This window comes from Rutidosis leptorrhynchoides, chromosome 3, assembly GCF_046630445.1.
Source record: "Rutidosis leptorrhynchoides isolate AG116_Rl617_1_P2 chromosome 3, CSIRO_AGI_Rlap_v1, whole genome shotgun sequence".
Taxonomy (NCBI): Eukaryota; Viridiplantae; Streptophyta; class Magnoliopsida; order Asterales; family Asteraceae; genus Rutidosis; species Rutidosis leptorrhynchoides.
Genome location: NC_092335.1, coordinates 90,529,282 through 90,554,451, shown reverse-complemented (window position 1 = coordinate 90,554,451; position 25,170 = coordinate 90,529,282). Strand labels below are relative to the sequence as shown.

The 25,170-nt window shown below is 40.3% G+C and overlaps 1 protein-coding gene across 1 annotated transcript; it reads left to right on the top strand.

Annotated features, from left to right (window-relative positions):
• Nucleotides 1–1,219: 1,219 nt before the first annotated feature.
• On the top strand, nucleotides 1,220–24,922 carry LOC139900189 (uncharacterized). The gene is made up of 5 exons (XM_071882982.1): nucleotides 1,220–1,529; nucleotides 2,037–2,402; nucleotides 4,717–5,264; nucleotides 23,909–24,214; nucleotides 24,914–24,922. Exons 1-5 carry the CDS (start codon nucleotides 1,220–1,222, stop codon nucleotides 24,920–24,922), a joined length of 1,539 nt encoding a protein of 512 aa, XP_071739083.1.
• Nucleotides 24,923–25,170: the final 248 nt, after the last annotated feature.

Sequence of the window (25,170 nt, the reverse complement as noted above, 5' to 3'; positions counted from 1 at the left end):
ATGGTTTGGTGGGATACAATTACAGCTCCGTTATCCGAAGTGTAACTCAATCAGGTCACATGGGAACAATTTTTTGCAAAGGTCCAAGAGCAGTACTGTACCGCATTTGATATCAATCTATTGAAGCAAGAGTTCATGCAAATGACGATGACTGAAGAAATGACAGTCGATGAAGCGTTTGAGTAGTTTATGGACAAGTTAAGGTTTGTGCATCAATGGATACCTGACGAACAATCTAGAGTTCAACGGTTTGTAGAAATTTTGCAACCTGAGTATCGCACGGTTGCAAGACTTGCTACTACTTTGTCACAAGCGCATATGTTAGCAAAGGTAACTGAAAGTGACATTAAGGCGGCCAAAAGTGTGAAAACTGAAAGTGTGTCTCAAGTGAAACCAGCGTCAAGTCAGTCTAGCCAGCAATCAAAGAAATCAAGTCGGTTTAAGCCAAAAGGGCAATCTAGCCAGGGGGATCAGTGTCAAGTGGTCAGAAGACATGGTGTATAATGTGTAAGTCTTCACATAGTGGGCAATGTTCAACATTAACGAAACGGTGTTTGCGTTGTGGAATAGTGGGACATGAGCCTCGGGATTGTTCATTTAAGAATAATATGTGTTGGAACTGTCATAAAGAGGGTCACAGATCTGCAGAGTGTCCATCTTCAAGAAAGAGTTATTTCGGGGTGGGGTCCGGGTCAGGGTACGTGATGTGTCTGCTGGGGGATCATCTGCTTCCTTTGTGGGGTAGAAACGCAAGAATCCTCCACAACCTGAAGCTAGAGCCTTTCAGATGTCAGTAGACGCTGTCACTGTTACTGATGATGCAATCATCGGTATGTTCTTAGTAAATATTGTGCCGGCTCGTGTACTATTTGACTGTGGAGCAAATTGCTCGTTTGTGTCAACTCCATTTTGTGTTAAGTTAAATGTGCCTGTTAGTGTAATAAATGAACCCTTAAGTGTAAAAGTGGGTGACGGTAGGACTGTTCCAGTCACAAAGTTTGTGTCTGGAATTACTATTGACATAGAGGGTAGTCTTTTCCCTCTGACTTGTTTAGTGATGCCTATACCAAGCTTTGATGTAGTGTTAGGCACGAATTGGCTTAGTGATCACAAGGCCAGTATTAAGTGAGATAGGAAAGTTATTTATTTTTCGGTGGATGGTGGAAAACGGGTAGTGGCTCATGGTGATCATGGTGGGTTCCGTTGTCCATTTTTGTCGATGGTGAAAGCTCATAAATCTTTGGCCAAGGGATGTGATTCTTTCTTAGCTTATGTGATCGATGTAAAGAAGGAAACGAAAGTAGTGTCCGATATTCCTGTGGTGTCTGATTATCCAGAAGTGTTCCCAGATGAACTGCTAGGTTTACCGCCGATCAGGGAAGTTGAATATAAGATCGAGTTAGTGTCAGGGGCTACACCGGTTGCCAAAGCTCCATATAGATTAGCTCCTTCACAAATTCGAGAAATGATGTCCCAAATTCAAGAACTGTTGGACCGTTGGTTCATTCGTCCGAGTTCTTCGCCGTGGGGTGCACCAGTGTTATTCGTGAAAAAGAAAGATGGCATGCTCAGAATGTGTATAGATTATCGTGAACTAAATAAAAGAACAGTGAAGAATAAGTATCCGCTTCCTATAATAGATGACTTATTCGATCAGCTTCAAGGAGCTTCGTTCTTTTCAAAAATAGATCTACGTTCGGGATATCACCAGGTTCGTGTTACTGAATCTGACATTCCGAAGACTGCATTTCATACTCGTTATGGTCATTATGAGTTCTTAGTGATGCCGTCTGGGTTAACCAACGCACCAGCAATTTTTATGGATCTTATGAATAGAGTGTGTAAACCGTTTTTGGATAAGTTTGTTATCGTATTCATTGATGACATCTTAGTGTACTCCAAAACCGAATTCGAGCATGCTGAGCATTTAAGACAAGTGTTGGAACTCTTGAAATGTGAACAACTATATGCAAAATTTTCCAAGTGTGAGTTCTGGTTACGTGAAGTTCAATTTTTGGGTCATATTATCTCTGCAGAAGGTATAAAAGTGGATTCGTCTAAAATTGATGCTGTGATGAATTGGAATTCACCAAAGAATCCGACAGAAATCAAGAGTTTTCTAGGATTGTCCGGTTACTACCGACGATTTATTAAAGATTTTTCAAAGATTGAAAGTTCTTTGACAAATTTAACTAGAAAGGATGTGTTTTTTCAGTGGGGTAATGAACAGGAAACTGCGTTTCATACTTTGAAAATTTTATTGTATCAAGCACCAGTGTTAGCATTACCTAAGGGATTCGACGACTTCGTTTCGTACTGCGATGCATCCTTATCCCGTTTGGGTTGTGTATTAATGCAAAGAGATTTTGTAATTGCGTATGCATCTCGACAGTTAAAACCAAGTGAGAAGAATTATCCAGCACATGACTGATAGTGCTCCAAATGAACATATATTTAGTCGCAATATCATCCCAATATGTAAAGTTTTTAGTTGTAATTATTCTATTTTTAAGTTGTAATCGTTTAAATAAATAAATATGAAGACGAAGCACGAAGATTAAAGAATTGAAGAAAAAGTGCCACTAAAGCTTGAAAAGTGCCACTAAAGTCATAGTGCACTCAAAAGTGCCACTAAAAGTGAGTTAAAGACTTGCGCGGATTTTGGGAGTTAAGGAAAATAATTTTTTGTGCAAATTACAAATTGCGAAACATAAAGTACAAGATATTAAAGTGTATGAAAAGACGTTCGAAAATCTGGGACCGAGACATAAACAGAGCATCAACGCGCGAGACAACGAACATAAAATTACGAGTCAGCTAGGCACAAGAATATAATATAATATATATATAATTATATAAAATTATATATATTATATTATATATTATTTTAAAGAGAGCCGCCCACGTTTAAAACACAATGTGAGCTGGTACCAGTCACCATGCGATCGCATGGGAATAACACTCCCGGTCCATGCAATCGCATGGCCCCAAAAGTTGGGTCAGGTGCTATAAAAGGCGACGAATTCTGCAAAATAAAAACACCTTTTTCTAATCCTACTCTCTATCTCTCAATATATATTTATATTTATATTTTAAATTTATAATTCTAATATTAAGTTAATGATAATAATAAGGTTATGTTAGTCGAATGTTTTAAGATTTTGTAAATCAAAACTCTGTCCGTGTAACGCTACGCTATTAATAAATCATTGTAAGTTATGTTTAAATTATTTTTATTAATGTCTTGTAGCTAAGTTATTATTATGCTTATTTAAGCCGAAGTAATCGTGATGTTGAGCTAAATATTAAGATTGGGTAATTGGGCTTTGAACCATAATTGGGGTTTGGACAAAAGAACGACACTTGTGGAAATTAGACTATGGGCTATTAATGGGCTTTATATTTGTTTAACTGAATGATAGTTCGTTAATTTAATATAAAGATTTACAATTGGACGTACCTATAAATAACCACATACACTCGATCGGACACGATGGGCGGGATATTTATAAGTACTAATAATTATTCATTTGACCGGACACGGGGATGGATTAATAGTCACTGGACTCATTGAAACAGGGATGGATTACATACAAGGGTAATTGGTGTAATTGTTAACCAAGTATTAAAACTTTGGATTACACGCAGTCGATAACCTGGTGTATTCATTAAACAAAGTATTAAGACCTTGTTACGGTTTAAATCCCCAATTAGTTGGAATATTTGACTTCGGATATAAGGATAAATTGACGAGGACACTCGCACTTTATATTTATGACTGATGGACTATTATGGACAAAAACCAGATGGACGTATCGAATAAACCAGGACAAAAGGACAATTAACCCATGGTAATAAAATAAAATCAACACGCCGAACATCATGATTACGGACACTCGAGGATTGAAGACTTATCGTGAACGAGTTTAGGTGCCGTTGCTTGGTGGATTGCGAGATTTAATCTTAAATGAAGCACATAAATCGAGATTATCTGTGCATCCTGGTAGTACAAAATGTACCTTGATGTGAAAGTGTTATATTGGTGGCCAACTATGAAAGTTGACGTCGCACAATACGTTGGAAAGTGTCATATTTGTGCCCAAGTGAAAGCGGAACACCAGAAACCGTATGGGTCTTTGCGTCAATTAGAGATTCCAGAGTGGAAATGGGAACATATCACCATGGATTTTGTGACAAAGCTACCCAGAACCCAGAAAGGAAATGACATGATTTGGGTAATAGTGGACCGTTTAACCAAAAGTGCGTATTTTTTAGCTACCAGTGAAACAACATCGTTAACCAAATTAGCTCAGTTGTACCTAAATGAAATAGTATCACGACATGGGATACCGTTGTCTATTGTGTCAGATAGAGATTCGAGATTTGTGTCTAGTTTCCGGAATAGTCTACAAGAGAATTTGGGTACTCGTGTCAACCTTAGTATGGCTTATCATCCTCAGACTGACGGTCAAAGTGAACGAACTATTCAGACTTTAGAGGATATGTTAAGGGCTTGTGTGTTAGAGTATGGTGGACCGTGGGATTATCATCTACCATTGATCGAATTTGCTTACAACAATTCCTATCATTCAAGTATTGGCATGCCGCCTTATGAAATGTTGTATGGTAGAAAGTGTCGAACTCCATCGTATTGGTTGGAAGCAGGTTAGAAACAGTTTGCAGGTCCTGAAATTGTGCAGTAGACTGCGTAAAAAGTGGCTATCGCACATGAAAAGCTGAAAGCTGCTAGAGATCGACAAAAGATGTATGCAGATCCTCTTCGACGACCAGTGACATTTATCGGGGGTGAACATGTGTATTTAAAAGTTTCACTATGGAAGGGTGTAATTCGGTTCAGTAAACGAGGAAAACTAGCTCCAAGGTACATTGGTCCTTTTAGAATCCGTCAAGTGCTAAATGATCAAATCGTAGTGTTAGATCTTCCTCCAGAGTTAGCTGGTATTCATGACACGTTCAACATCTGCTATATTCGTAAGTGTAAGGTGGACGATGAAAATCAAATTCTTCCACTCCAAGATCTGAAAGTAGATTCAAGTAAGAAATTGGTGGAAGAACCAGTGAGGATCGTCGACAGAAAAGTGACCAAGTTACGTAAAAAGCAGATTCCCATGGTGCGTGTGGAATGGAAACATAGTTTAGGCACCAATCTGACATGGGAGACCGAGGACTCTGGCGGTTCGTCCTCTGGGGACAGTAGCCACGCACCTGACCTGACGATCATCCCAGACAGAGATGAGGATCCTGCGAAGATTCTAGCTCCACCCAGCCCTAGACTCCCGGGGCCACAGCACCATTCCGGTGGTACTGTGATCCCTGGGGGAAATGGGGACGGTCCTTTCCGTAATGAGCGTGGACATTGGGTTCGACGCACAGCTGACGGACGAGTCGTGCCGATTCCATCATTCAGATATCGACTCATGACTACCGGTCAGGCACATCCACCCTTAGATGATTCAGACGATTCATCATCCGATGACACCATCGAGGAGGATCCCGAGGAGGATTCTGAGGAGGACTCCGAGGAGGAGCCCGTGCAGCCACCCTCTACCCCACCGAAGAAGCGGTACCGCTACGATGGTACTGTTATTCCATGGTTAATGGAGGTAAGCCATTTGTGAACGTACATGGACTGTTGGTTAGGGTCACCGCCCGCAAGCGGGTCGTGCTGTTTCCTGCTGACCCATTCGTGCGTAAGGTCGGCCGTTATGCACTGTCTACTTCTGGTGCTGGACCGTCTGCACCACCGGCGCCACCTGCACCACCTGCACCACATGCCCCACCAGCATTTCCCACCGTCGAGGAGCTGACGAGGGAAGTGCATACCCTCCGTGCTCGGGTGACTGAGCTCGAGGACCAGATGTCCCACATAATGGACATCATTTATCCACCATCACCATAGGGCTATTGTATTAGATTTCATTATGTAATCCCGTTAGTAGTTTTATGTTCTATTCAAGTATTGTACGAACCTTATGAAAATGTATGCAACTTTCTTATTAACGAATGGAACTTATTGTTGTTTAATTATTATACGATGTTCTATTTAAGCTATTACATGATGGTTTTTATGCTATCTGCGACTTGTTTGCCATGCTTAGTTAACATGTATTGTGTTGTTTCCCTATTGATTACTTTATCTATAATATTATTGAATGCTAGATTTTGACTTAAGTCGAAATTTTGTTTAGAAAATCAATGGCAAATGGAAGAGTTCCAAGGGAAACGCCCACAGCGGCACGATTGAGGAGATGATAGCTGCTCGAGTAACCGCAACTATGGCAGATATCAACCCCCATGCTCCACCGGCTAACCAAAACATTCATAACGGGTGCACTTATAAGGAATTCCAGAGCTGCAAGCCCCACAATTTCTGTGGTACTGAAGGGCCAGTTGGGCTGACGAGATGGTTCGAGAAGTTGGAATCTATATTCCATGTGAGTAATTGCTCCGAAGTGAACAAAACTAAGTACGCGTCCTGCACGTTGTCGAATGGCTCTTTAACCTGGTGGAACACACTCGCCCAGGCTAAAGGAATTGACGAGGCTTATGCTACACCATGGGAAGAGTTTAAGAGTGCCATGATCGAGGAGTACTGCTCCAGAATCGAAATTCAGAAGATGGAAGCGGAGTTTTGGGAACTGAAAGTTGTAGGGACTGATCTTGATGGCTATAACCGAAGGTACTTGGAGTTAGCTTTGATGTGCCCCACGATGGTTACTCCTGAATTTAAGCGAATGGAACGGTATTTGTGGGGACTTCCCAAGACCATTCAGGGAAATGTCACCTCTTCGAAACTAGCAGATGTCCCAGAAGCTATGCGTATGGCGCATACTCTGATGAACTAAATTACCCAAGAAGAGCCAAAAAAGGTGAAATCGGAATTGGGAGCTAGTAATGGGAAATGTAAGTGGGACGAAAACAAGGGAAAAGGTTTTGATCAGAACCCAGCTAAGAGGTATGAGAATTTCAAGGGAAACGACGACTGGAAGAACCCTAACCCAAACCCTAGCTCGAACCCTAACTACAAAGGTAGCCTTCCGCAGTGCAAGAGATGCTATTAGCATCATACTGGGTACTGCAACGTGGTTTGTGAAAAGTGTAAGAGGACTGAACACATCGGCAAGGATTGTAAGATCACCACCCCAGCTGTGAGGACAATTCTGAATGGGCTGAAGAAGTGCTTTGAATGCGGCCAGCAGGGTCACTTTAAGAATGAATGCCCGAACAATAAGAAGGATGGCGGGCCAACACGTGGAAGAGTCTTCAACATGAACGCCAGGGATGCCCGTGAGGATCCTAACTTGATCACAGGTACATTCACTATCAATAAACTATTAGCTTCTGTCTTATTTGATACCGGTGCCGATAGGAGTTACATATGTAGACACTTTTGCTCTAAGATAGACTGGTCATTAGTTCTGTTAGACGAGGGTATCCTTGTTGAGGTATCCAATGAAAAACTTTAGAAAGTTGACCAAATTGGCCGAGGAGGTATTATAAACTTAGCTGGCGTAGATTTTAAGATTGATTTGATACCCATTAAGTTGGGAAGCTTTGATGTAATTGTCGGTATGGACTGGTTGTCCAAGGTGAAAGCAGAAGTTATCTGTGGAGAGAAGATTATTCGTATACGTCGCGAAGACGGTGTGCCATTGATTATTTACGGAGAAAGATGTAGCCCAAAGATGAACCATATTAGTTGCATGAAGGCACATAAAATCATGGGAAAAGGGCATTTTGCCATTTTAGCTCATGTAAAGAAACTAGAAACCGAGGAGAAAAGCGTAGATGATGTACGAATTGTGAATGAATTTCCCGACGTCTTTCCAGAAGAATTGCCAGGATTACCCCCACCGAGATCAGTAGAGTTTCAGATCGATCTAGTACCAGGAGCTGCACCTGTAGCTCGCGCACCTTATCGACTCGCACCTTCCAAAATGCAAGAGTTGCAGAGTCAACTACAAGAACTGCTAGACCGTGGATTCATCCAACCAAGCTCTTCGCCTTGGGGCGCACCTGTTTTATTTGTAAAGAAGAAGGATGGATCTTTCCGCATGTGTATTGATTACCGCGAACTCAACAAGTTGACAATCAAGAACTGGTACCCCCTTCCCAGGATTGACGACCTTTTCGATCAGCTGCAAGGATCAAGCGTTTACTCTAAGATCGATTTGCCATCAGGTTATCACCAGTTGAGGGTGAAGGAGAGCGATATACTTAAGACTGCATTCCGAACTCATTATGGTCACTATGAGTTCCTGGTGATGCCATTCGGTTTAACCAACGCACCTTCCATGTTTATGGATCTCATGAATTGCGTATGCAAGCCGTACCTAGACAAGTTCGTTATCGTCTTCATAGATGATATCCTAATCTATTCAAAGAGCAAAGAAGAACATGAGCAACATCTTCGACTCGTGATTGAGCTCTTGAGAAAAGAGCAACTCTACGCCAAATTCCCCAAGTGTGAATTTTGGTTGAAGGAAGTTCAATTTCTGGGTCATGTTGTAAGCGATCAAGGTATCAAAGTCGACCCCGCAAAGATCGAAGCCATCAGCAAGTGGGAAACCCCCACTACTCCTACTCATATCCGCCAATTTTTAGGCCTCACTGGTTATTACCAAAGATTCATTGAAGTTTTCTCTCTGATTGCACTACCATTAACCGCGTTAACTCACAAAGGGAAGAAGTTCATTTGGGCGGCCGAACAAGAGTCGGCATTCCAAACCCTGAAGCGGAAGTTAACCTCTGCACCTATCTTATCACTTCCCGAAGGCAGTGACGACTTCGTTGTGTACTGCAACGCCTCGAAACATGGTTTTGGTTGTGTATTGATGCAACGAACAAAGGTTATTGCTTATGCCTCTCGTCAACTGAAGATTCACGAGTAAAATTACATGACACATGATCTCGAACTTGGAGCCGTTGTCTTTGCGCTTAAATTGTGGAGACACTATCTTTATGGAATTAAAAGTACTATATTCACCGACCAAAAAAGCCTCCAACACTTTTTCGATCAGAAGCAACTGAACATGAGACAGCGACGGTGGATCGAGACACTGAACGATTACGATTACGAACTTCGCTACCATCCTGGCAAAGCGAATGTTGTAGCTGATGCTTTGAGCCGAAAGGAAAGAATGATACCCCATCGTGTCCGAGCCTTAAACATCACCATCCATTCGAGTCTCAATAGCCAAATCCGAGTAGCCCAAGATGAGGCTCTCAAAGAGGAGAATATTTCTCATGAACACTTGAACATTCTCGTCTCTTAATTCGAAGTCAAGGAGACTGGACTCCGATATTTCGCTGGAAGAATTTGGGTGCCTAGCTATGGGGATTTACGAAGCCTCATTCTAGACGAAACCCACAAGTCAAGATATTCAATTCATCCAGGAGCCGGTAAGATGTACCACGATCTCAAGGATCAGTATTGGTGGCAAAATCTTAAGAAGGATGTTGCTACTTACGTTGGGAAGTATTTGACTTGTTCAAAGGTTAAGGCCGAACATCAAAGGCCATCTGGGTTAGTCTTCAGCAACCAGAAATCCCGCAATGGAAGTGGGAAAGGATAACAATGGACTTCATCACGAAACTACCAAAGGCGGTGGGCGGATACGATACCATCTGGGTTATCATTGACCGTCTTACCAAATCTGCTCACTTCCTAGCCATGAAAGAAACTGATACGATGGACAAGCTCGCTCAACTATACATAAAAGAAATTGTATCTCGTCATGGTGTGCCCTTTTCGATTATTTCAGACCGAGATGCCCGTTTTGCCTCTAGATTTTGGCGTTCCTTGCAAGAAGCTTTGGGAACACGTCTCGACATGAGTACCGCATATCACCCGCAGACCGACGGACAAATCGAATGCACGATTCAAACATTAGAGGACATGCTGCGTGCTTGTGTTATTAATTTTGGAAAGGCTTGGGAGAAGCATTTACCGCTAGCCGAATTTTCTTACAACAACAGCTATTATGCGAGTATTAATGCCGCACCTTTCGAAGCGTTGTATGGCCGCAAGTGCCGTTCTCCTATTTGTTGGGCCGAAGTGGGTGAAAAGCAAATAACTGGACTCGAACTCATTCATGAAACAACCGAGAAGATTGTCCAAATTCAAGCGAGACTCAAGACGGCCCGGGACCGCCAAAAGAGCTATGCCGACCTTAAACATAAAGATTTCGAATTTCAAGTGGGTGACTGCGTGATGTTGAAAGTCGCATTTTCAGAAAGCATGGAAAGCTAAATCCGCGATACATTGGTCCTTTTGAAATCTTGGAGCGTATTGGGCCTGTTGCTTACCGTTTGGATCTCCCGACGCAATTGAGCTCCGTTCATCCTACTTTTCACGTGTCGAATCTGAAGAAATGTCTTACTGAACCAAAACTTATCATCCCTCTCGATGAGCTTACGATTGATGACAAACTCCACTTCATGGAAGAACCTGTCGAAATTATGGACCGTGAGGTCAAGACTTTGAAATGCAACAAGATTCCGATCGTCCGAGTCTGATGGAATGCAAAATGAGGACCTGAGTTTACTTGGGAACGAGAGGATCAAATGATGCAGAAGTATCCTCACCTTTTCCCGACTCCACCATCTACCTCAGCTTACATTTCGGGGCGAAATTTTCTTTAACAGGTGGGTAATGTAACGACCCGACTTTTTCGACTTTTAATTATATTTAATACTTTCACAAAACTGTGTATTTGTGCGTACTAATTTAGATTTTATTCTGGGATCATTAATTATGTTAATTACTTTCGTTAATGCCTTACAACGTGTTTTTAAGTACTTAGTTACCTAACATGATCCTTGAATGCATTTACGACCGTTAGTGTCACTTATCGTTTAAAACGAGCTACGTACTTGGTGCATGTTAAACTTTTGTCATAATTGGAATATTATGACTACGTAAACATAATTTTTACTTATTTATGACAATTACATGGCTTTATGGTTCCTTAATTATGCTTAGTATTTAGTATTTACTAATGCTTACTAGTTACCTTAATGGACTTAACACCTTAATGGACTTCCATGGCCCAACCTACTCAACTTAGTGGACCACTTAATGGGTTAATTAGCCCATGTAATCTTAATTAAGTCCATGTAAATAATGAGACAAGTATCATGCATGCTTATGTACCAAGGCTTGCATCATGTCTCAAACCACCCAACATGTCACCATCACCTAGTACCACTACCATGGACCACACCATGCCACACCACATGAGGCCAAAATGGTCCCCCTTGCCCAAACCGTCGGCCACCCCACCCCACCCTCACCACCACTTTATTTTTTTTATGGCTTATTTCTCTCATTTTCATTTCATTTCAAACACACACACATCTCTCTACTTTCTCACTATAAAGTTTTTCTCTCAACTTTGAAGAACTTGTAAGTTCTTGGTTTATTTTTTTTTTTTTACTTTAAATCATGAATCATCATCATCATCATGAACAAAGTTTCAAGTTTTGTAACTTGAATCTTCATAACTCCTGTAAGATTCAACCTTATTTTGAAGAATCTTCAAGAACATGAAGGATTCAAGCTTTTTAGCTTTGAATCTTCATAATCTTGTTAGATCTAAGTTACTAACTCAAGATCTCTTTATTTATGTTTAAAGATCAAAACATATGTTTATGATCTTCACGTAACTTATAGATCCAACACTTTACTTTATGGATCTTCAAGAAATTTTGAAATACAAGCTTACTAGCTTGATGTTTCTACAAAAAGTTAGTTAAGATCAAAGTTTACTAACTTATGATCTTCTTTAGTTTGTTGTACTTTAGATTTGTGACTTGTGTTTTCTTGAAACAAAAGATACAAGCTTACTAGCTTGAGATCTCATAAGTATTATTAGGAATCCAAGCTCTTTAGCTTAGGGTTTCATTTTTGTGTTGATCTAAGTTCCATGACTTAAGATCTTGCTTATTTAGTTTGATTCTAAGTTTATAGCTTAATAGAACTTGTAATTGTGTTGAAACTAAGAAATTGATGTAACTTTGGTTCATCACCTTGCTCAAACTCTCACATGAGTTGTGTTTTATTTATTAGTCTTAACTTTGTGTGTTGATGGTTAAACCTTGGTTAAAGTGGTGCTAAAACATCAAGAGTTGTATACTTGAGGCTTATACGCATCAAGGATGAGAACCGTGATGAGCATCAAACACCAAGAAACCCACCAGAGCACTTTCTTTCTGTTTTTCAGGGTCTGATCAGACTCTCTGGGCTTCTGTAAAGTTGATTTTCAGTTATTTCATTTCGATTAGATGACTTTTCGTTCAGGTCTCACCTAACTCCGATATACGGTATAGGATTTATAGCCTTCCGAAAGTCACTACACCCTTGTAATGTTGTGCTGAAATTTCTGACCTACTCGCACTTAAACCACCGCTACAATCAAACGAAGATGAGTTAGGTTCTGAAAATTGGTTAGCAGTTAGAGGAATCACATACGGAGCCATGACCACTGACTACGCGTCTTTTCGATTTGTGTAGAGCTCGTAGCAGCTGAACGAAGTCAGCCTTTATTTCGATCTCTATTCTTGATTGAAAACTCACTTTACTTTTTACTTATGATGTTGATGATGATGACACATAAGATTTAACTTACGTACTTTTAAACCCTTTTGGGATGATTTACTGACTTAGTAACTTTTGACCTAGGTTGAGGACTTTTCGGACAGATTTACTTGCTTACTTATCTCGTATCGACTTTTACCGTACTTTCACTGTGAGTTATAGCTCCCTTTTTACTTCAACTATTTTTGGGACTGGGAATACATACGATTTTTATGTTTTACTTACTAGGCACGAGTACTTAAACTTTATATATGTGTGGGTGATATAACGGCATAAACTTTCCCCTTAGCTTGGTAACGTTTAGTCATTGGTTTTTGAACCGGTGAACACGAATCTTAGATATGGATCTATAGGGTTTGACATCCCCACTCGGGCTAGTCACGCTAGCATTTAACGGGTGTTTAATACTTTATAAACTTACGCACTCGACGCACTCTCCAAGTGTAGCGACCCGACCAAATCATGTTTGACGGCGCCGTCTACCTAGGTCCCGTTACGTGGTCATAATTCTTTAAAACAACGTTTGACCAAAAATATGTCGCATTCATTTCAAATGTAAAGATTGTTCAAAGTTTACAAGAATAGTTCCACCACAAGTTACGTTACAAAGTTATAAGTACAAATGAAACTTATGCGACACAATTTAAAAGTAGCCAAAAGACGCTCCTTGTATGCATATATACTCGACATCCAATGCAAGTATCAAAATAAAGAGCGGAAGCATGTATCATATATCGTTCAAGGACCTGAGAAAAACATAGAAATCTGTCAACGAAAACGTTGGTGAAATCATAGGTTTAAGTAAGTAAGTACAAGTGAACCACAAGATTTGCAACAATGAGATAATAGTAATACATTCCAAAAGTTTGTTTCACGAGCACCCAATTATCAATGCTTAACATTCCTTCCATAGAACCCCATCACAATAGTGTTAGAACATACACTGTTTCTCGAAAATACATTTCATTCGTAAACGGTAGCGAACCATTTGAATGAGGGTTTGTCAAACCCATATGGCCATATAACATAAGTTCTCGCTTACACCCGGCAAGTGTAACTAATGATAATCGAATTGAGGATTTTTGTTCAAACTCGTATGTAGAATGTTTGTTTTCCTGTACTTGTGTTCACTTAGTAAAAAGAAACGTTTATGTTTTCTCATCCCAAATGTAAGTGCAAAAGAGTAAAAGTGGGACTATGATCTCACCTTGAGTGCACGAGTAGTAAAGTACTTCAACAAGTAAACGTGTGCAAAGAACAATGCTAGTCTTGACCTAAACAATAGGTTGTATCAATAACGGTAAACACGATAGGTCAAAGATGTTCAATTAGTCCTATGGCTCGTTACGACTCGAATACTACAACATGTGAGTCAAATTGTCATGTTTCATGCAAGATACGAGTATAAAAGCATGTTAGAACGATTTGCACAAACATTTGGTTAAGTTTGATTAAAAGTCAACTTGGTCGGGTCAAAGTCAACGAAAAAGTCAACACGTTCGGGTCGGGTCCCGAACTATTTCTCTGAGGTTTTTAATCATATATGAGCATGTTAGAACAAGTTACATGTGAATCGGAGGTCCATAGCATAGCAAACATTTTCCGTAAAATGACCAACGAAGACAGTAGCCTGCCAGGGTATCTGGACGGCGTGCAGATTGTCTGGATGGCTTCCAGCTTTGAAGGCCTGGACGGTGTCCAAAATACTGGACGGCGTCCAAGTCTGAAGGGCTGGACGGCGTCCAAGAATCTGGACGGCGTCCAGATCTGTATCCAGGCCCTGTTTTGCTGCAACAAAGAAATGCACGAACCAAAACTCAAACAAATACAATTTGCTAACCGAAAACACCTAGAACATGTATCATACACCGTTGGGAAGGTATTTTGACGAGGAAAACGACTAAACACATTTCGTCTATCAATTCAACACTTACAATAACCAAAACCGCATTTAATGCTCATCAAAAGTTCATTTTAAGGTTCATCAAACCCTAATTAAGAATCACAAAATCAATAATCATGTTAACGCAAGGTTTTCATATCATCCAACATACCAAAACGAAACTAACGATGCTAGTAACACTTTTAACACAATGAGTTTAACATCTAACAACATTTAATCAATCAAAATCAAAGATTAAACTAACCCATTTCAAGTGTTCATGCTAGTTACACCGAATAACAAGATCGAGCATACAATTTACATACACGACATCACAATGAGCCATAGACACTAACTAACACCAATTCAAGTCAAAAACACGAATATAGAGAAATCTAGAGTTTTACAAATGTTACCCAAACGAGATGAAGTTGGTACCAAAATGAAGAGGATGAAGAGAGGATCACGATTATGTAATTTATTTTGTTGTAAGCCTCCTAGATTGAATTTAGACGATGATTGAATGGATTTGGTAATTATGTGTGTGTTCTTGCTAGAGAGAAAGAGAGAGAGATGGAGATGATTGAATGGTGGTGATTGGGGTGGACTAGTTGACCTAGTCAACTAGTTTGCCCCGTGTCAATTTTAGTCCCTCAAGTTTGAATCGGGTGCGTGAATTACCTAATCGAGATAATTTAAAACGCGTATTAACGAGAGATGTTATAAATATATAACGGAATTTAAAATAGTTAAATGGAAAGTAAAAGGAAAAAGGTGGGATGTTACATTACCTACTCCTTAAAAGAAATTTAGTCCCGAAATTTAAGTAGGCGTAGTAGTCGTTGTTTCTTCCTCGAAATCTTGCGTTTCCGGAATCGGGAATAAGTGAGGGTATTTCTTTTGCATTTGATCTTGCCTTTCCCAAGTAAACTCGGGTCCCCTTTTGGCATTCCAACGGACTTTAACAATCGGAATTCGGCTTTGTTTCAATGTCTTGACGGAGGTGTCCACAATTTCAACCGGTTCCTCCACAAAATGAAGTTTGTCATCAATAGTGAGTTCCTCGAGAGGAATGACGATATCGGGTTCGGCAAGACACTTTTTCAAGTTAGATACATGGAAGGTAGGATGAACGGAGTTCAATTGAGGCGGAAGATCTAAACGATAAGCAACGGTTCCAATACGCTCCAAGATTTCGAAAGGACCAATATACCGCGGATTTAGCTTCCCGCGTTTCCCAAAACGGATTACACCCTTCCAAGGTGCGACTTTTAACATGACGCGATCACCGACTTGAAATTCAAGGTCGTTGCGTCTTTTGTCGGTATAGCACTTTTGACGACTCCGGGCCGTCCGAAGCCTATCTCGGATTTGAACGATCTTCTCGGTGGTTTCGTGAATGAGTTCGGGTCCGGTGATTTGTACGTCGCCTACTTCGGCCCAACAAAGAGGTGAACGACATTTTCGGCCATATAGCGCTTCAAAAGGTGCGACTTTAATACTCGCGTGATAACTATTGTTGTAAGAGAACTCGGCGAGAGGTAAGTGCTTGTCCCAAGCTTTTCCGAAATCAACCACGCAAGCTCGTAACATGTCCTCTAAGGTTTGAATTGTACGTTCGCTTTGTCCATCGGTTTGAGGATGATATGCGGTGCTCATGTCTAAACGCTTTCCCAACGCTTCTTGCAATGTACGCCAAAATCTAGAAACGAAATGGCCATCTCGGTCGGAGATAATCGATAAAGGTACACCGTGTCGGGCTACGATCTCCTTAATGTAAAGTTGTGCAAGTTTCTCCATTTTGTCCGTTTCTTTCATGGCAAGGAAGTGTGCGGATTTGGTGAGACGGTCAACAATAACCCAAATGGTATCATAACCGCCCGTCGTTTTTGGTAGCTTGGTGATAAAATCCATCGTTATCCTTTCCCACTTCCATTGCAGGATCTCGGGTTGTTGAAGTAGTCCGGACGGTCTTTGGTGTTCGGCTTTGACTTTGGAACATGTCAAACACTTGGAAACATAAATAGCTATGTCCCTTTTGATGTTCGGCCACCAATATAGTTGTTTAAGGTCGTGGTACATCTTATTGGCACCGGGGTGAATCGAGTATCGTGACTTATGGGCTTCATCTAAAATAAGGCTTCGTAGGTCCCCATAACTACGCACCCAAATCCTTCCGGCGTAATATCGGAGTCCGGTCTCCCTAATTTCGAATCGAGAGACGAGAATGTTCAAGAGCTCGTGTGAAAGGTTTTCATCCTTGAGAGCCTCATTTTGGGCTACTCGAATTTGGCTATTAAGGTTTGTGTGGATGGTGATGTTTAAGGCTCGGACACGAAGAGGCACCGCTCTTTCTTTTCAACTTAAGGCATCGGCTACTACATTTGCCTTCCCGGGATGGTAACGAAGCTCGCAATCGTAATCGTTTAAGGTTTCAATCCACCTTCGTTGTCTCATGTTTAGTTGATTTTGATCGAAAATGTGTTGGAGACTTTTATGGTCGATAAAGATAGTACTCTTGGTTCCATAAAGATAGTGTCTCCACATTTTAAGTGCAAAGACAACGGCTCCGAGTTCGAGATCATGAGTCGTGTAATTCCGTTCATGAATTTTTAGTTGTCGAGAGGCATAAGCAATGACTTTCTTCCGTTGCATCAATACACACCCAAAACCATGTTTCAAGGCATCGCAATATACAACAAAATCATCATTGCCTTCGAGAAGTGACAAGATAGGAGCGGTGGTTAGCTTTGTCTTCAAGATTTGAAACGCGGATTCTTGCTCGGTAGCCCAAATGAATTTCTTTCCCTTGTGAGTTAAAGCGGTTAGAGGACGAGCAACCAAAGAAAAATCCTTGATGAATCTACGGTAGTATCCGGCGAGACCCAAGAATTGACGAATGTGAGTAGAAGTAGTAGGAGTCTCCCATTTACTAATGGCTTCGATTTTCGTTGGATCGACTTTAATACTTTGGTCACTTACAACATGACCAAGAAATTGAACTTCCTTTAACCAAAATTCACACTTGGAGAATTTGGCATAGAGTTGTTCTTGTCTTAAAAGTTCAAGCACAAGTCGGAGGTGTTCCTCGTGTTCTTCTTCGCTTTTTGAATAGACTAAAATATCATCGATGAACACGATAACGAATTTGTCAAGATACGGTTTGCACACGCGGTTCATAAGATCCATGAACACCGCCGGTGCGTTAGTGAGACCAAATGGCATGACAAGGAATTCATAACTACCATAACGAGTTCGGAAGGCGGTTTTGGAGACATCTTCCCCCTTAACCCTTAATTGATGATAACCCGAGCGGAGATCGATTTTTGAATATACACAAGACCCTTGTAATTGATCAAAGAGGTCATCGATGCGAGGAAGAGGATATCGGTTCTTAACCGTCAATTTGTTTAGTTCACGATAGTCAATGCACATTCGTAGGGATCCGTCTTTCTTTTTAACAAACAAAATCGGAGCGCCCCAAGGTGAATGGCTAGGTTGGATAAAACCACGATCAAGTAGTTCTTGAATTTGACTTTGCAATTCTTGCATTTCGGATAGAGAAAGTCTATACGGTGCACGTGCTACAGGTGCGGCTCTCGGAATAAGATCGATTTGGAATTCTACCTGTCGATGAGGTGGAAGACCCGGCAATTCGTCGGGAAATACATCGGAAAATTCACTAACAATTGGCACATCATCGATATGCTTCTCATCGGACTCGACTTTCTTAACGTGGGCAAGGATCGCAAAACAACCCTTACGGAGTAGTTTTCTAACTTTAAGGCACGAAACGAGGTTGAGTCTGGTGCAACTCTTATCGCCATAAACAATCAAAGGTTCACCATTCTCGATAGGAATTCGGATTGCGTTAAGATCACAAAGGATGTTAGATTTCATTTTGACTAACCAATTCATACCGATTATTACATCAAAGCTTCCTAGTTCCATGGGTATCAAGTCAATTTCAAATTCCTTACCTAAAATGTTTAACGTACACCCCTGGTAATATGTGTCGGCACTTAATAGTTTCCCGTTAGCCACTTCAATGGTATAAGTGGTATCTAATGGAAGAGGTGGAGTGCTAAAAGAATGAGTCAAAGTCTTGGATACAAAGCATTTATCGGCACCCGAATCGAATAAGCAAGAGACATAAGAATTGTTGAGAAGAAACGTACCCGTGACTAGTTCAGTGTCATCCCGGGCTTCCTCGGTGTTGATGTTGAAAGCTCGGCCGCGCGTGTTGGGGTTATCTTTCTTCTTTGGGCATGCATTTCTATAATGACCCATTTGGCCACATTCGTAACAAGTGCCCGTCTTTGGTGAATTGGGCCACTTTCGAGCGACGGGAGTGGCACTTTTACAATCGTTGGCCTTATAACCAATTCCTTTGCACCGATGGCAAATTAGCTTACTACATTCGCCAAAGTGATGTTTGTTGCATTTGTTGCAAAGAGGTAGATTTCCGACATAACCTTTCTTTCCGTCGGAGGTGAAAGATTTCTTGGCAAAGTTGTTGTTGCTTGATTGGGGAGCTTCCCATTTTATTTTGTTGTTACCCGACTTGTCCTCGACTTTAGGTGCCGGAACTACGATTTCGTCAACCGTTTCTATCAATTTGCGGGCCATGTTCAAAGCTTCTTGATGATTAGTGGGTTTGGATGACATTACTCCGTGTTTGATACTCTTTGGAAGACCATCCATGTAAAGTTCAACCCTTAAAGCTTCGGGGTTCACAAGATTTGGGCACATCAAGGCTAGTTCAGAAAATCGTTGATTATAAGCCTTGAGATCATTTCCGATCGCCTTTAAAGTTCTTAGCTCTTGTTCGAGCCTTCGGGTTTCTTCACGAGAGAAATATTCGAAAATCATCTTTTCCCTCAAGTCGGCCCAAGAGAGGGCGTGAGCTTCATCGATACCCACCGATTGTACATAAGTATTCCACCATGTAAGAGCGACACCGGCGAAGGTGTGAGTGGAGTATTTGACCTTGTCTTGGTCCCGACAACCGCTTATGCTAAAGACGGCTTCTGTTTGCTCAAACCATCGGGTGAGCACGACCGGTCCCCCGGTTCCATCAAAAGTGTGAGGTTTGCACCCCATGAAGGATTTGTAGGAGCACCCTTCGTTTGAGTTACCGGCTCCATTGTTGTTGTTGTTGTGGTTGTTGTTATTATTGTTGTTGTTGTTGGATGAGTGACCGGCCATGGCCGCATCTATGGCGGTAGCTATCATCCGTTCGAGAGCTTGTTCGGGAGTTTCATTGCGGCGTACACGACGAGGAGCCATTGTTCCTTCAAGACACAAGAATATCATTGATTAGTATTCTCAATAATACTAACCGTGATATAGAATAAAGATAGAGAGAAAATTTTCCTTGACTCGCCTTAAATTCTTTATGCCACAATGTCGGAACGTTTATATGAGTCACCGTAATATAATCCCAGAAATTATATTACCCTGATTCATATGTGCATTCAACATCATTTCATATAGTCAAGGTGGCGTGTCAATCAAATTATACAACGTGAGATTAAGATGAACTAAGAGTAGATATGAGTAGAAGCGTTCGAGTATAAATGCACAAGTAGTCAAGTAATTCATACTTCAAGTCTATATGCCGGTTGTAGTCTAGACTCACCAATGTACCCTATGACTCGAGGTTGACACCAATGAACTCTAAATCCCTACAACCAACGCTCTGATACCATCTGTAGCGACCCGACCAAATCATGTTTGACGGCGCCGTCTACCTAGGTCCCGTTACGTGGTCATAAGTCTTTAAAACAACGTTTGACCAAAAATATGTCGCATTCATTTCAAATGTAAAGATTGTTCAAAGTTTACAAGAATAGTTCCACCACAAGTTACGTTACAAAGTTATAAGTACAAATGAAACTTATGCGACACAATTTAAAAGTAGCCAAAAGACGCTCCTTGTATGCATATATACTCGACATCCAATGCAAGTATCAAAATAAAGAGCGGAAGCATGTATCATATATCGTTCAAGGACCTGAGAAAAACATAGAAATCTGTCAACGAAAACGTTGGTGAAATCATAGGTTTAAGTAAGTAAGTACAAGTGAACCACAAGATTTGCAACAATGAGATAATAGTAATACATTCCAAAAGTTTGTTTCACGAGCACCCAATTATCAATGCTTAACATTCCTTCCATAGAACCCCATCACAATAGTGTTAGAACATACACTGTTTCTCGAAAATACATTTCATTCGTAAACGGTAGCGAACCGTTTGAATGAGGGTTTGTCAAACCCATATGGCCATATAACATAAGTTCTCGCTTACACCCGGCAAGTGTAACTAATGATAATCGAATTGAGGATTTTTGTTCAAACTCGTATGTAGAATGTTTGTTTTCCTGTACTTGTGTTCACTTAGTAAAAAGAAACGTTTATGTTTTCTCATCCCAAATGTAAGTGCAAAAGAGTAAAAGTGGGACTATGATCTCACCTTGAGTGCACGAGTAGTAAAGTACTTCAACAAGTAAACGTGTGCAAAGAACAATGCTAGTCTTGACCTAAACAATAGGTTGTATCAATAACGGTAAACATGATAGGTCAAAGATGTTCAATTAGTCCTATGGCTCGTTACGACTCGAATACTACAACATGTGAGTCAAATTGTCATGTTTCATGCAAGATACGAGTATAAAAGCATGTTAGAACGATTTGCACAAACATTTGGTTAAGTTTGATTAAAAGTCAACTTGGTCGGGTCAAAGTCAACGAAAAAGTCAACACGTTCGGGTCGGGTCCCGAACTATTTCTCTGAAGTTTTTAATCATATATGAGCATGTTAGAACAAGTTACATGTGAATCGGAGGTCCATAGCATAGCAAACATTTTCCTTAAAATGACCAACGAAGACAGTAGCCTGCCAGGGTATCTGGACGGCGTGCAGATTGTCTGGACGGCGTCCAGCTTTGAAGGCCTGGACGGCGTCCAAAATACTGGACGGCGTCCTAGTCTGAAGGGCTGGACGGCGTCCAAGAATCTGGACGGCGTCCAGATCTGTATCCAGGCCCTGTTTTGCTGCAACAAAGAAATGCACGAACCAAAACTCAAACAAATACAATTTGCTAACCGAAAACACCTAGAACATGTATCATACACCGTTGGGAAGGTATTTTGACGAGGAAAACGACTAAACACATTTCGTCTATCAATTCAACACTTACAACAACCAAAACCGCATTTAATGCTCATCAAAAGTTCATTTTAAGGTTCATCAAACCCTAATTAAGAACCACAAAATCAATAATCATGTTAACGCAAGGTTTTCATATCATCCAACATACCAAAACGAAACTAACGATGCTAGTAACACTTTTAACACAATGAGTTTAACATCTAACAACATTTAATCAATCAAAATCAAAGATTAAACTAACCCATTTCAAGTGTTCATGCTAGTTACACCGAATAACAAGATCGAGCATACAATTTACATACACGACATCACAATGAGCCATAGACACTAACTAACACCAATTCAAGTCAAAAACACGAATTTAGAGAAATCTAGAGTTTTAGAAATGTTACCCAAATGAGATGAAGTTGGTACCAAAATGAAGAGGATGAAGAGAGGATCACGATTATGTAATTTATTTTGTTGTAAGCCTCCTAGATCGAATTTAGATGATGATTGAATGGATTTGGTAATTGTGTGTGTGTTCTTGCTAGAGAGAAAGAGAGAGAGATGGAGATGATTGAATGGTGGTGATTGGGGTGGACTAGTTGACCTAGTCAACTAGTTTGCCCCGTGTCAATTTTAGTCCCTCAAGTTTGAATCGGGTGCGTGAATTACCTAATCGAGATAATTTAAAACGCGTATTAACGAGAGATGTTATAAATATATAACGGACTTTAAAATAGTTAAATGGAAAGTAAAAGGAAAAAGGCGGGATGTTACACCAAGTGTACTTTTAGGGGGTGATATTTACGTTAAGTTAGTTACCAAGTGCCCACGGTTAAGCATATACTTTTCATACTGTTTTGAATACGAAATCTCGTGGCCTACATTACATTACTGTTACAATTAAACTATAGCTCACCAACATTCGTGTTGAATTTTTAAGCATGTTATTTCTCAGATGCTTAGCCGTATGTTGCTTCCGCTGTATTAGACTCTCGGTGTTAGACTTTCGCTGCATTGCTTAGAGATGTCTCAATTACGAAACTTTTACTTTGCATTCATAAATTATGTTATATTTGAACAATGGCTTTGTAATGACCTTTGTGTCACGTACTTATGTTAATACTTTTTATTTGTAGAAGCACGCTATCTTTTGTAAAACGTTATCTTTTCATGAATGCAAACTCGTTTTAAAATAGCATATAGTATTGTAACCGTGTAATGGACTTGTTGTTGATGATCCGTACAAGTTAATTTTGTACGGGGCATCACATTTGGTATCAGAGCATTGGTTGTAGGGAATTAGGTTGCATTAGTGAGTCTTGACCAATCCGAGTAGGATTCGCTAATAGGACTAATCTACAGCTTGCTTGTTTACTTGCTTTTGCTGAACTTGCTGCATACTACTGCTTACTTTTACTGCTATATGGACATGATGTATGCTACTGTTTATTCTCGCTACTGCATGCTACTATCTGCTTTTGATTTCATATTACTTCCGTATGATATTGTTATTAATGTCATGCTATGTACTGCTGTAGATGATCTAAGCTGCTGTAGTTATTTTGCCTATTACGTGCTTGCTATATGTATTACTGACATGGAAAAAGTTATTTTTCCTTGTTCAGATGTCAGACATACCACCCATGATTTGGGTAATAGTGGATCATCTGACTAAGAGTGCTCACTTCGTACCTACTCGTGAAACCACTTCGTTGAGTGATTTGGCAGATTTGTACTTGAAAGAGATCGTTAGTCGACATGGTGTACCGTTGTCAATAGTTTTCGACAGGGATACTAGGTTTGTATTTAACTTTTGGAACAGTTTACAACAGAATCTGGGTACACGTGTGAATTTAAGTACAGCATATCATCCACAAATAGACGGTCGGAGTGAACGAACGATTCAAACGTTAGAAGACATGTTGAGAGCGTGTGTCTTAGAATATGGTGGTTCTTGGGATTCGCATCTTCCATTGATAGAGTTTGCTTACAACAATTCGTATCATTCAAGTATCGGAATGCCGCCGTATGAGATGTTGTATGGTCGAAAATGCAGAAATCCTACGTGTTGGTTAGAAGCAGGTGAGAAACAATTTGCAGGTCCCGAAATTGTTCAGATAATCGCAGAAAAGGTTGAAATTGCACGTGAGAAGTTAAAAGCAGCCAGAGATCGACAAAAGATGTATGCTGATCCGCGTAGACGTCCGATAATTTTTAATGTAGGTGATCGTGTATACCTGAAGGTGTCACCGTGGAAAGGAGTTATTAGATTTGGCAAACGTGGTAAACTAGCTCCGAGGTTTATTGGGCCATTTTCAATCAAAGAAATTCTGAATGATCAGACGGTAATTTTAGATCTTCCTTCAGAGTTAGGAGGAATTCACAACACATTCAATGTATGTTATCTGAGAAAGTGTAAAGTAGATGATGAAAGTCAAATTCTTCCGTTGAAAGATTTAAAAGTTGATTTAACCAAGAAGTTAGTTGAAGAACCGATTAGAATAGTAGACGAGAAAGTCACAAAGTTAAGAAAGAAACAGATTCCTATGGTATTAGTGGAGTGGCGACACAGTTTAGGTTCTAACTTGACGTGGTAAACCGAGGAGTTAATGAGGGCGCGCTATCCCCAGTTGTTTGACCTTGACCAGATTCTGAGGACGGAATCTTCTTAAGGGGGTAGATTTGTAACATCCTCAATCGGGCCTAGTTGTAAGATTACTAAATTGCCCTTAAGTTAGTATTGTGTTATTATATGCTTTTATTTTTATTTAATATTTACTATTAAATAATGATGTGGTTAGGACCAGTTTGTGACAAGGTCACAGAACATGTTTGTTTATTTAATTTGGACTTCGTTTGGATTGCCAAATGACATACGAAAGATATCAGATAATAACTGATAAATACCCGTGTGTTACATAGTGTGGGAATTATCCACAATTAAGTGACTAGTGCTGCTCATTTCTTCATTTTTCCAGATTATTCCCAAACCCACTCGTTCTTCATCTTCTTCACCTAACAAACCCTAAATTCTAATCCTTGTTCTTGAGCTCAAATCTTTTACATTATCTTGTTCCTTGCGGTTTACTGATTCTAACAAGGTAAGAATCATAACATTTCATGCTTTAATCTTTGAGAAAATTGAGTTTTTGTGTTAGTTTTTATAAAGTGTGTATTTTGGGTCAAAATGGTTAAATTGGATGTTGTTTGAGTCTAAGTCTTGTGGGTTTATGTTTCTATATGTTTAGCGTCTTTGATTTGGTCAGTTTTGAGGTCATAATCGAGCTCTAGAGCAAGAATTGGTCGATTTTGGGTGAAACCCGTCACTTTGTTCTTCAGCTTCTGCAGATAAACACAGTCAGCTGAGTGTCTCCTGACACTCGACCGACCTACTCGACCATCGACCGAGTGTGTATAACCCACAGCCGAGTGTGTCTGTGAGAGACCATCGACCGAGTAACCAGCAAGCCTCTTCAAAAGCAGCAAATTTGATATCTTTTAACGC

Excerpts from the sequence above, each read along its gene's own strand:
- LOC139900189 (XM_071882982.1), top strand. The coding sequence starts at position 1,220 with ATGGTGAAAGCTCATAAATCTTTGGCCAAGGGATGTGATTCTTTCTTA. Across the intron at positions 1,530-2,036 it reads TCCGAGTTCTTCGCCGTGGG|AAGGTATAAAAGTGGATTCG; the intron begins GTGCACCAGTGT and ends TTATCTCTGCAG. Across the intron at positions 2,403-4,716 it reads ATCTCGACAGTTAAAACCAA|TGGCTATCGCACATGAAAAG; the intron begins GTGAGAAGAATT and ends CTGCGTAAAAAG.